This window comes from Coregonus lavaretus (assembly GCF_964263955.1).
Source record: "Coregonus lavaretus genome assembly, chromosome: 14".
Taxonomy (NCBI): domain Eukaryota; kingdom Metazoa; phylum Chordata; class Actinopteri; order Salmoniformes; family Salmonidae; genus Coregonus; species Coregonus lavaretus.
The window spans coordinates 41,056,007-41,069,649 of record NC_140001.1 but is presented as its reverse complement, the minus strand read 5'-3'; the positions used below and the strand labels follow the sequence as shown (position 1 = coordinate 41,069,649).

General features: G+C 43.2%; 1 protein-coding gene across 1 annotated transcript in view; it reads left to right on the top strand.

Annotated features, from left to right (window-relative positions):
* LOC311141239 (neural proliferation differentiation and control protein 1-like) overlaps positions 1-13,643 on the top strand; it is a 44,345-nt gene that overhangs the window by 27,250 nt on the left and 3,452 nt on the right. The window contains exons 3-8 of the mRNA XM_084176502.1: positions 8,213-8,308; positions 8,706-8,930; positions 9,374-9,440; positions 10,804-10,888; positions 11,315-11,394; positions 13,319-13,418. Coding sequence (XP_084032628.1) covers positions 8,213-8,308; positions 8,706-8,930; positions 9,374-9,440; positions 10,804-10,888; positions 11,315-11,394; positions 13,319-13,418 — 653 coding nt within the window. The remainder of the gene's footprint in view (positions 1-8,212; positions 8,309-8,705; positions 8,931-9,373; positions 9,441-10,803; positions 10,889-11,314; positions 11,395-13,318; positions 13,419-13,643) is intronic.

The following is a 13,643-nucleotide window of genomic DNA, read 5'->3' as shown; positions in this document are numbered from 1 at the left end:
ATCATGCTGTGGGGGTGCTTTGTTGCAGGAGGGACTGGTGCACTTCACAAAATAAATGGCATCGTGAGGAAGGAAAATGATGTGGATATATTGAAGCAACATCTCAAGACATCAGTCAGGAAGTCAAAGCTTGGTCGCAAATGGGTCTTCCAAATGGACAATGACCCCAAGCATACTTCCAAAGTTGTGGCAAAATGGCTTAAGGACAACAAAGTCAAGGTATTGGAGTGGCCATCACAAAGCCCTGACGTCAATCCTATAGAACATTTGTGGGCAGAACTGAAAAAGCGTGTGCGAGCAAGGAGGCCTACAAAGCTGACTCAGGTACACCAGCTCTGTCAGGAGGAATGGGCCAAAATTCACCCAACTTATTGTGGGAAGCTTGTGGAAGGCTACCCGAAACGTTTGACCCAAGTTAAACAATTTAAAGGCAATGCTACCAAATACTAATTGAGTGTATGTAAACTTCTGACCCACTGGAATGTGATGAAATGAAGTAAAAGCTGAAATAAATAAGTATCTACTATTATTGTGACATTTCACATTCTTTAAAATAAAGTGGTGATCCTAACTGACCTAAGACAGGGAATTGTTACTTGGATTACATGTCAGGAATTGTGAAAAACTGAGTTTAAATGTATTTGGCTAAGGTGTATGTCAATTTCCAACTTCAACTGTAGCTAGCTAATAGTTATGAAGTGAAATGGTTGCTTGGTGTACTGTATATATTATTTTGTCTCTATAACCATTGTCCTGGCTGGAAGACGGGTCAGTGAATGGGTAAGTCCATAGTAAGTCAATAGGGCTAACTTTCTAGGTAGCCATGAAGAATTGGTAGCTACCCACAAAAAATGTACATCTACCTTGCATAACATTTAGTTTTAGGTCATTTTTGCCTGTGTAGCTAGATTATTACGATTCAAATATCTAGCTGATAATTATGAAGTAAAATGTTTGCTTTGTGTATATCTTGTTTTGTCTTGTTGCCATTGTCCTGGCTGAAAGAAGGTTCAGTGAATTGGGAGGTGAAGCGTGAGGTAATACAGTAGGGGGAGTGCGAGTGCTTCTCAAATGTAATGTTTTATGCATTCTCCACACTCTCATTCTCACAAGAGCGTACTCAAGAGAATGTTGTCGGAGAATGCACTCGTAGCAAAGTGTGGAGCACGGTATTATGCATATTGAAAAACACCCTTAGTATGCCTAACTAACTATGCAAGAGATTTTGTTGTAAGCATAACGCATCGGAGTAGGATTCTATTGAATTGAAAGGTATGACTCAGGCCTGTACTCTACACAGACCAGTGTGCCATAACCAATCAGCGCTGCAGTAGGCCTATATGCAAATAGACCATTGCCATATATGGATCTGTGCCATTCACTTTGAACTGGACTGTGTTTACAGCATGAGCGGTCATGAGTAGATGCGCTTGTTTTGAGATCAGTGAGAGTTACATGTAGCCACTTGTGCACTTTTTTTCATATCCTTTGCTAGTTAGTGAGTTATTAGCCCAGTTATAGATAATTTGTAGTCAGCAATGGGGGAGTGATTGCTTCATACAAGAGCCTAAATCATGTGCATTTCTAGTCATCTTTGAAAAGTGAGTCAGGTAAAAAGCTTTTTTATGTCTCTAAAGGGGCGGTGTTGTATTTTGAGACAGGTTTGAATAAGCTAAGGAGCCAATAGTCAGAGGGTAGAATAATTTGTCTGATTCTCTGTAATAATGGTATGGGAATAATGATGCATTTAATTTTTTGTAAAGTGGTTTCTTTCATCAAACAACACATTTTCAGTCACCACCTTGTCTGAAGGACAAGTGGATAAACGGGTTAATGTCAAGCCCTGCATGTTTTTTTCAATAGTCTAATCGAATGTATGCCTACATTGAACACCACACATTGCCTGCCACTGTAGGCTGAATGATAGAATAGCTATTTCCATGTTAAAATGTTATGGGATGGATTTCCTCCATTTTCTCCTCTCTGATAGGCCACTCTGATAGGCCTACATTATGATCAAATAGCCACAGCAGTCTACTTGACCACTGTTAGAACTGTAACTTCAAGCGGGTACAGCTGCAGTGTTCACAGTAAACGAGCGCCGGAAGTTGCACAGAATTTTCACAATGTTCATGTTTGCGCTTAGTAGACCTCAAATTTGCTCAGCGCCAAACAATTTTTGAGGGAACATTGGGTGTACCCCCACAAGATTCATCCAAATAACCAGTGACACAAAACGAGGGCACAGCAATAATTGTTCCACATTATCTGTCCTATCTCACAAGAGACTAGTTTAATGTAAAGAAGAGGTTAACATTGCTCACTTTTAATGGATAATAGCAGTGTGTCTCCCCTCAAGTCCCCCACTGCCTCAGACTTTAACAAGTGTTAATGAAGCGGCGTAGGAGGTGCATCATCAGGGGACCGAGCTGATAGCTCAGGAAAATGGTCAGTTGTTCCAATGGAGAGAGAGCCAGAGCAATAGGAAATGATTCATAATGAGAATGGATGACTTTCATAAAGTGGTACCGATACAAACCCCTAAAGATATATCATAGATGTAGTCATAGGCCAGACAGACACTGGAGGGGGGCACCAGGAAAGCCCTACATAAAGAAGGAAAGGAATTAATTCACACAGCCTCATCACAACAGTCTAACCGAGTATCCCTCAGCACAAAGATTTAAAGAGTGGACTGTCTGCCAAGCAGGTTTTCCCTGATCCACTGACTGAAAATGCATCCCAAATGGCACCCTAATCCCTATAGAGCGTGCTACTTTTAACGCAAGAGTGCCATTTGGGACGCATCCGCTGACTGGCTCTAGAAGAGCTGATGGTAAACATTGTAAATCACTAAGCAGAGGGTTAGAGAAGAACCCCTCTTCTTTCCCCTTCCTTCTCCACATTACCTCTCTTCCTGTCTATCACTCACTCTATCCTCCTTTTCTTCTGACAGTTTATAGTACATCAATACTCTTTCCTCTTTTCCTCTTGCTGTACTTCACACACTCTATCCTCCTCCTCCTCTCCTTCTGAGCGAGCTCATCCCATTGATATTCTTGCCACTCCATACACACTGAGCACACTGATATTGTGAGCAATAGATTGCCCTGCTGGAAACGATAGGTCACTCGTATGGATGTCCCTGTTAACAAGGATGTTGGTTGTGATATAGATCATGCTACCCATTTAGACTTTGAGTATCTGTCATCCTGGGTTGCTTCCTAAATAGCCCGGCTTCTGTTCAAAAGTAGTACACTATATAGTGAATAAGGATACCAGTTGAGACGTACCCCTGGATTTGCAGGTATACACACAGTCAATTCGCATTTAAATGGGATCCATTTTCCTAATGGCCATTATTTCTCTTCAGACACATGGACCGCAGGCACATGACTGAATTTAATGGCTAAGAATGCATCTCACGCAAACCACTTTTTATCTCTTCCACGCTTTCTGTCCCCTAGCTCTTCTTTCTCTTTTCTTCCCTCTATCTCTCTCACATTGCATGACCACAGCAGGAGGTGATGATAATAATGCAGTGTGGAGGAGTGCAGCAGGTGTGGAGCATGGCAGGTGATAACCATAGAAATAGAATCTCTAACGTTAGGTTCCCAGCATGCTCTTCATTTGATCTGTGGGTGGCTGAAGCTCTGGCTTGTTTTAATGCTGATCCCTATGCCACACCAAGGTCATGGCATATCCTCTCTCTCCCACTCACTTTCTCACTCAACGCAACAACAATTTCAAGAATTTTACTGAGTTACAGTTCATATAAGGAAATCAGTCATATGAAATAAATCCATTAGGCCCTAATCTGTGGATTTCACATGACTGGGCAGGGGCACAGACATGGGTGGGCCTGGGAGGGCACAGGCCCACCCACTTGGGAGACAGGCCCACCCACTGGGGAGCCAACCCACAAAAGGGCTTTATTACAGACAGAAATACTCCTCCGTTTCATCAGCTGTCCGGGTGGCTGGTCTCAGACGATCCGCAGGTGAGGAAGCCGGATGTGGAGGTCCTGGGCTGGCGTGGTTGAACGTGATCTGCGGTTGTGAGGCCGGTTGGAGGGACTGCCAAATTGTCTAAAACGAAATTGGAGGCAGCTTATGGTAGGGTGAATGTATTATCTTTGCAAAGGAGAAATGCTCACTAACAGGGATGTAAACAAAATTGTGCACTAAATTTGAGAGAATCTTTTTGTGTGTATGGAAGATTTCTGGGATCTTTTATTTCAGCCCATGAAACATGGGACCAACACTTTACATGTTGCAGTAATATTTTTGTTCAGTGTATATATACATTTTTCTGTTAATCAGAAAACTTGGGGGGCCAAATTAAACCACCGCACGCAGGCTGCCAGTTGGGGAACCCTGCCCTGCAGTATAGCTCGCTCACTTACAAAACACCTGGAACAATTCTATGTAATACACTTGAGACCATGGCCACTAAGCACATAGGGCAAGCAGCAGACTATTTCCAGTAGACAATGGCTGCTAGACACATAGGGCAAACAGTTACCTATTTCAGGTCATTTCCCCCAAAACAAGGCAATATTAGCAGAGACAACATGTTCAAACAAGAGATTGGTCTTTACCCAGCCCCAACCACCCACTCGACAAACAGAGAACATTTTGAGGAAATGTGACAGAATAATTACATTAGCACATTGAGCTGCAGTATGACTCATATTTCTGTTGCCACTGTGTCCTGTGTGCCTCCCAAACACACCCTATTCCCTATGTTGTGCACTATTAACTGTTGTTTAAATCCCAGATTGCCACTTTAACTGTGGCCACCAGATTACTGGAAATTGCATCTGGAGATGACTAATTTGCATTGGTTTCAGGTGCAACATTTTCTCTGTCTCAAATATATTGTGTCCTGCTATCAATATGGAATAGATCAATAATATATGCATCACTGGCTTGCGTCATTAAGACCCATATGCCATCGACCACAGCTAGAAGGGAGCCAGACTGAAAAAGGGCTCTGTGGTTTTCAATTCAATACTTAATGACATTTACTCATTTCATTTGACAGGACAGGAGACAAGCAGTGAGGCCTTTTGTCTTACTGTGTGAATAGAAAAAGAAACCAGATTTATCATGGTTCAACTATACATGTAGCCGATTCTAAACTCAACGATTTTCATTGGAGTTGAGCGGCGACTAGTGTGGACTGACTGGAGCTCCGACGTCACATAAAATTGTTTTTTTTAATTAAAAAAACAATAAACAACGTTGTTCTGTGTAATTGCAGGCTATTCTTTGGGTGCTGAAATCAGTTTGTTACAAAAATATTTTTGTGACATCGGAGCACCAGTCTGCTCACACCAGCTGCTGCTCAACTCCATCGTAAATCGTGTTGAGTTTAGTCGGCTACTATATGGGACTATTGAGCACCATATTGGACGCGTCATAATACCCATAAAACCTAGCAGTCAAACATTGAAATGGTTCCAGTTGTTTTTCCACCATTCATTTTATCCATTGTAGATTTTAGAAACACTTCAAATAAGGGCTGTGTTTCGTGTAGCCTTACCCTGGTGTGACATTTTGATATCCATTTAAATCTCTCTCGGACAAGGTGGATTTTATCAATATATTCGACTCTTTACTCTGATTCAAAAATGCTAATTAGCATCAAAGTAGACATCATCCAAGACTACAAATCCATGCAAGCTGCTGCACGTCATCACACGTGGTCTGCGGTTGTGAGGCCGGTTGGACGTACTGCCAAATTCTCTAAAACAACGTTGGAGGCGGCTTATGTTCCTTTACGGTTCTTCATCTCTGAACCACGTATTTAGTCTGACTCTGACCCCCTCCTCCTCCTCTCCTCCCCCTCCTCCCCTCCCTCTTCTCTCCTCTCCCCTCCCTTTCTTGGCTCCTCTGTCTGTTGCCCTGGTTATGGTTTTCATTCATGATTTCGCTCTCATCTCCCTCCCTCTTTCTCTACTTCTCTCTCTCTCGCTCCCTCTCGCTCCCTCTCTCTCTCTCTCTCTCTCTCTCTCTCTCGTTCTCTCCCTACCTCTTCTGCCCTCCACCCACACGCTCAGAGCACCTCTGCATGGCAGAGACGCTGACCTATCCACCCACACACTGCGACACATTCCCCCACTCTCACTAATATGTGCTGTACAGACTCTCTCTTACACACAAATACAAGCATGCGTGCACACACACACTCTCTCTCACATACACACACTGCACCACTCTCCCACACACACACACACACATATGCACGAAAGCACCTCGCATTCACTCTCTCAAAGACACCCACCCACACAGAGATTCTCTCTCTTTGACCCAGCCAGCACCATACCGTATCACTGGCTTACTCAGTCTCATACATACACACACAACAGTACCACACACTGCACCAAAAAGCTGTCTGTCTCCATGGAAAACGGAGCTACATTACGTCCACACACTCTAAAGCAAACATACCTTGCATGATCCCCCCCCCACACACACACACATTCTAACACTTACAGCACTGTGCTGCTATGCAGTTTATCACCTCACTGCTCTCACCTCACCTGTGAAACCAGCATCATTAATTACTGTTGATATAGTAACCCTTTGATGAATCGCACACCAATCCAATGTAAGCAACATGCAGCATGTCGATTCTGCAAACACAAAGATATTTAATGCTTGTACAAGGCTGCAGTTTGTGTTTGCGCAATGATTTGATTTGGATCCTTACACTGATCGTCGACCCACTTGTTGTTGTAGGTGCATGTGTTTATCCACACTGGCCACATGAGGGCAGCATGGACGAGTGCTTTTTAACTGGAATTCCTCAAAAAGCTTGTTTCTCTCAAATTCTGAGCACAAGTTTGTTTACATCCCTATTAGTGAGCATTTCTCCTTTGCCAAGATAATCCATCCACCTGACAGGTGTGGCATATCAAGAAGTTGATTAAACAGCATGATTACACAGGTACACCTTGTGCTGGGGACAATAAAAGGTCACTCTAAAATGTGCAGTTTTGTCACACAACACCACAGATGTCTCAAGTTTTGAGGGAGCCTGCAAATGCTGACTGCAGGAATGTCCACCAGAGCTGTTGCCAGAGAATTTAGTGTTAATTTATCTACCATAAGCCGCCTCCAATGTCGTTTTAGAGAATTTGGCAGTACTTCCAACTGGCATCACAACTGCAGACCATGCCAGCCCAGGACCTCCACATCCGGCTTCTTCGCCTGCGGGATCGTCTGAGGGGGTGCTGAGTAGTATTTCTGTCTGTAATAAAGTCCTTTTGTGGGGAAAAACTCATTCTGATTGGCTGGGCCTGGCTCCCCAGTGTGTGGGCCTGGCTGCCAAATGGGTGGGCCTATGCCCTCCCAGGCCCACCCATGGCTGCACCCCTACCCAGTCATGGAAAATTCATAGATTAGGGCCTAATTTATTTATTTCAATTGATTGATTTCCTTAAATGAACTGTAACTCAGTAAAATCTTTGAAATTGTTGCATGTTGCGTTTTATATTTTTGTTCAGTAAAGATGCAATATGATGCATTTACATGATGACACTGTGTAATTCCATATGGCGGCCATGTTAGCTTCCCATTAAAGTGTATGCATCTGGAGTCAAGTACCAAAGACTCTGTATTTCCCTTAGTCAGCAGTGCTGTGGTTTTCCTGTTGATCTGACCCACAGCACTACTATTAATACAATTGTAGGACGAATAGACGCTTGATATTGTGGTTTTCCTGCTGATCTGCCACCCTTATTTATTTATTTCACCATTATTTAAACAGGTAAGCCAGTTGAGAACTAGTTCTCATTTACAACTGCGACCTGGCCAAGATAAAGCAAAGACCCACAGCACTACTATTAATACGATTATAGGACGAATAGACGCTTGATCTCTACAGTAGTGTGACTATGGCTCTGTGGCTGTATTATTTCGTAGCCTGTCATTCTGTATGGATATCAATCGCTTGTGCAGTTGATTAAGTGTAGCCTATGTTATCAGTATCTGATGACTGATTTGTTGTGGGAAAACATTCCCCATAGGCACTATGGTGGAGTAGGAGGTCATCATTGGTGACTGTAGATCTGACTCATACCTGCAATCACCTAGATGGTGGAGGAGGAATTGTTATCTCTCTGCATCTACCTCTGTCTTCTCCTCTCTCCTCTCGTTGTAATCATTGAAACCCAATGACCAAGATATCATCTTTCTCCTTTCAGCGGGCAAAGTGACCACGTTCCCTGAAGTGGATGAGGAGATAGACTTCCTGTCCACCATCATCAGCCAACAGAAGGAGTCAGGGGTCAAACATCCAGGTGAGAGGACAAACCTTTGGCTTTACAGTGCCATACTTTTGACCAGAGCCCTATGGTCTGCAGGTGCCCGGCCCGCCACAAGGAGTCACTAGAGCGCGATGAGCCAAGTAAAGCCCCCCCTGGCCAAACCCTCCCCTAACCCGGACGACGCTGGGCCAATTGTGTGCCGCCCTATGGGACCCCAGGTCACGGCCGGTTGTGACACAGCCTGGGATCGAACCCGGGTCTGTAGTGATGCCTTAGACCGCTGCACCACTCGGGAGGCCCGATTGACAAATGTTTTAATCGCATAGTATTAGCATAATGTGACCAGAATTACCATATAATTTGCTATATTAGTAGTATAGTTTTCCTTGCTATCAATTACCATGAATTCTCTCCTTTTTGTATCTCCTAGCTCCTCTCTCTCAGGATTTTTCCAAAGCCGAGGAGGATGACAGATCCATGATCCTCACCCAACAGCCTACCACAGAGCAGCCTGCGACACACAGCCCCACTACAGCCCCGAATAACACGACTACAGCCACCCCCACAATGACAGCGCCCACCACCACCCACATCCCAGCAGTTCGTAGAGGGCCCCTGATCATCCCTTACCCCTCCAACAATCATGTGTTTATTGGCATGTAACCTTCCTTATTACTTTTTATGTTTTGCTAAATGCTTTCCTCTGTATATGTATATGAGTCCAGAACGTTCCAGTATTATCGACACATTTCTCATGGACATTTTGAACAGGGGAACCATTCTTCCCCAATCTGAGGTTTTTCCACATCCTGATTATCTTGTGAATGCTGCATTGACTTTAACTGCTCTATGCTCTTAACTGAAGTTTCGATTGCCCCAAATGGCACCATATTCCCAGGGTGCAATTTGGGATGCACACAAACTTGTGAATGGACTATCTTTCCTGTCCCCCTTACTTCTCCTAGTCCATGAAGTAACCCAGGCAGTGTCGGTTGTTCTTCTCTTCTGATCTATACCCTTTAATAGATATGTCTTCCCTTTCCTCTACCAGCCGTTTCCATCCTATTTTCCTAACACCCTTTCTTTACCTCTTTACAGTCGTGACCAGTGTGTTTGTGGTCATGGGATCTGTGGCCTTGCTCTTGGCTGGCGTCTGTTGGATCAGGTAAAATTCTCCCTACATCTGCATCTTGGTCCAGTTGACTTTGGTTTGTTACATGTTGTGTGGTGCTTTACAGTACATTGACTTAACCGTTTTCTGAACGGACAGTTTGGTATGTTTCTAGTAATCACGTTGTTGCTTCGTTTTAGTGTACGTTTAATGTGCTGATTGTAAATTGTATGCACTTCAGTTGTATAGACGAGTAGAGATTTACTCAATTTAACCGTTTTAGAGTCTCGACTGACTCAGTATTAATAAACAACTGAGGCTTAACTGGCTACATGACAATATCTGTAAAATGATTACAAAGCAAATTCAGGGAGATTAGATTTATATTGGTTTAAACTTTAATCCAGGGCTCAAAACTGCAACCAAAATCCTCACATTTGCGACCCTTTGACTTGGCAGTGCGACACCAATGTTTTTAGCTGGTTACGTTTTTGGTTCACAAATGTTTTTTTGTTTTTTTTATCAATATTTATTCAAACATCAATCGGTATGCAACAATGGGTATGCAAACCAGGTATTCAAAAAGTTTGATCCAAAGTCTTAATTGACTTTGCGAGGCGCTATTCAGTCACCATGCGCTGTTTGAATGAACATTTCGAAAGACCTTCCCCAAAAAACTTTTAGCGAACTCTGCCATCACATCATGGCTACATTGTACAGTACAAAACACCGCTAGCCAAACACAACTATCTCTTCTGGTGTAGTTTAAGCATTGTTCTGGACTTAAAATAAAATATTTCAAAAGTGAAAACCTGAAAGAACTTGGAGAAACCAGGGAAAATTTAAATAGGGCCCTACAACTGTTCAAAATCTCGAACAATAATACCCTTTTTGAGATTGCGTAAAGGTTAAATTTTTTCCCTCTAAACAATCAATGCAAATATGATATTGTCAAGTTAAAATGTCATTATTTGTGTATGGAGGGTAGGTCATTATAGGCTACTTGCTCAGCCCGCAAATTTAAAGATGACATTTATATGATGCGCGCATCATCTGCTTTACCGGGGCAGTATTTTTTTATTGTGGCTAGTAGCTTTCAGTTGGCACTGGCCCAGTGTGCCACTGGCAAATTTACCTGAATGTCAAGCCCTACAAGGGCATGGTAATTTAAAAGCTGGCTAGTCATTAGCCTAGTTCTGTATGGAATGCAGGTACAATATGGGACACAGGTCAGGTCAGAATTGGTGCCATCAACTGAAAAAAGTTAGTCTGTAATCTATTCCATGTTATAACAAATGCTGACAAAGAAGAAATAACATTTTACAAAATAGAACCACATTCATCACAGTTGGATGTCCAATGTACAATGTGCTGGGTATAGCATATAACTAACTCTGATGTCCCTGTATCATCTCAGGTTGCAGAGAGGTGTGCGTCTGGCTCAGAAGGTAGACTACCCTGCTTATGGGGGTATGAGGCCCCATTCCTATGACAACAATGTGGTGAGTACAGCACACAATCGCATTACAAAGTCATGGTTATAATAGAAATCATAGAAATGTTATTTTAGAAAAAAATGTCCTATGTTATCTTTCATGTTAAGTTTGTATTTTTATTTATCTATTTTATTGCCTCTTGTTTGTTTTTATCATCATTGTATTGTTTTACTGTAAAGTGTGTTTTGATTTTAAATGCACTTTAAATAAAGTTTGATTTGATTTGGCAACACAATACCATACTAATCACATTGAAACAATCAAATGTTCTGTACAATAATGTTCTATTGAAACAGTCCCAAATGGCACCCGTTTCCTATATAGTCTGGTCAAAAGTAATGTACTGTGTAGGGAGTAGGGTGCCATCTGGGATACAGATATTGTCTGGTGGAGTACCATGCCCTCTAATGTAATCTTGTGCCCTGCCTGAAGCCTGGGGATAAGAGGCTGGCTCAGAGTGCTCAGATGTACCACTACCAACACCAGAAACAGCAGATGCTCTCCCTTGAGAAGTGAGTCATGCCCCTGGCCTTCTAGCTCCAGTCTGTCCGTCTTTCTGGTAACCAGACATACAGTGGGGGAAAAAAGTATTTGATCCCCTGCTGATTTTGTACGTTTGCCCACTGACAAAGTCATGATCAGTCTATAATTTTAATGGTAGGTTTATTTGAACAGTGAGAGACAGAATAACAACAACAAAATCCAGAAAAACGCATATCAAAAATGTTATAAATTGATTTGCATTTTAATGAGGGAAATAATTATTTGACCCCTCTGCAAAACGTGACAGTACTTGGTGGCAAAACCCTTGTTGGCAATCACAGAGGTCAGACGTTTCCAGGTTTGCACACATCTCAGGAGAGATTTTGTTCCACTCCTCTTTGCAGATCTTCTCCAAGTCATTAAGGTTTCGAGGCTGACGTTTGGCAACTCGAACCTTCAGCTCCCTCCACAGAATTTCTATGGGATTAAGGTCTGGAGACTGGCTAGGCCACTCCAGGACCTTAATGTGCCTCTTCTTGAGCCACTCCTTTGTTGCCTTGGCCGTGTGTTTTGGGTCATTGTCATGCTGGAATACCCATCCACGACCCATTTTCAATGCACTGGCTGAGGGAAGGAGGTTCTCACCCAAGATTTGACGGTACATGGCCCTGTCCATCGTCCCTTTGATGCGGTGAAGTTGTCCTGTCCCCTTAGCAGAAAAACACCCCCAAAGCATAATGTTTCCACCTCCGTGTTTGACGGTGGGGATGGTGTTCTTGCGGTCATAGGCAGCATTCCTCCTCCTCCAAACACGGCGAGTTGAGTTGATGCCAAAGAGCTTGATTTTGGTCTCATCTGACCACAACACTTTCACCCAGTTCTCCTCTGAATCATTCAGATGTTCATTGGCAAACTTCAGACGGCCCTGTATATGTGCTTTCTTGAGCAGGTGGACCTTGCGGGCGCTGCAGGATTTCAGTCCTTCACGGCGTAGTGTGTTACCAATTGTTTTCTTGGTGACTATGGTCCCAGCAGCCTTGAGATCATTGACAAGATCCTCCCGTGTAGTTCTGGGGTGATTCCTCAAAGTTCTCATGATCATTGCAACTCCACGAGGTGAGATCTTGCATGGAGCCCCAGGTCGAGGGAGATTGACAGTTCTTTTGTGTTTCTTCCATTTGCGAATAATCGCACCAACTGATGTCACCTTCTCACCAAGCTGCTTGGCGATGGTCTTGTAGCCCATTCCAGCCTTGTGTAGGTCTGCAATCTTGTCCCTGACATCCTTGGAGAGCTCTTTGGTCTTGGCCATGGTGGAGAGTTTGGAATCTGATTGATTGATTGCTTCTGTGGACAGGTGTCTTTTATACAGGTAACAAGCTGAGATTAGGAGCACTCCCTTTAAGAGTGTGCTCCTAATCTCAGCTCGTTACCTGTATAAAAGACACCTGGGAGCCAGAAATCTTTCTGATTGAGAGGGGGTCAAATACTTATTTCCCTCATTAAAATGCAAATCAATTTATAACATTTTTGACGTATTTTTCTGGATTTTGTTGTTGTTATTCTCTCTCTCACTGTTCAAATAAACCTACCATTAAAATTATAGACTGATCATTTCTTTGTCAGTGGGCAAACGTACAAAATCAGCAGGGGATCAAATACTTTTTTCCCTCACTGTCCCTGGCTGTCTAAAAAAGTTACTAGCTGTCAATTCCTTGTTTCCTCCTTTGTAAAGCTACTTGGTGGCGCTCCAATGTGTTTTAACAGGAATTGAGGGGAAAAGGACAGCGGAAGAAAGCTATTAACGTTTCCAGACACAGCCCATGTCTCGCCTCTCCTTCTCCTCGCCTGTCCTCCTGTCAGTCTATATCAGGGTGAATTGTGGGTTGTGGTGTGATGTTTGGATACCTCCATGACTCAGTGTTCTGTTCTGTATTTTTTCTTCTTCTCCAGACACAGGGATGAACCCAAGGTGCCTGACTCTGGGGCCACGTCAGATGAGGAGAATGAGGATGGGGATTTCACGGTGTACGAGTGCCCTGGACTGGCCCCGGTAAGAGACAGATGTACCTGGTGCACATATAGTGTACTGCATAGACATGCAGGACAGTAGCAGGCATGGTAGAGGCAACGATATGACTGATATCCAATATATATTTACCTCCTAGTTTGAATACATTTTAGTTAAATACTGTACATTTATATTTTACACACAGTAGGCTACAGACCTCTCACTCTCTCGCACGCTCTCTCTCTCTCTCGCATTTGCTTTATTGGC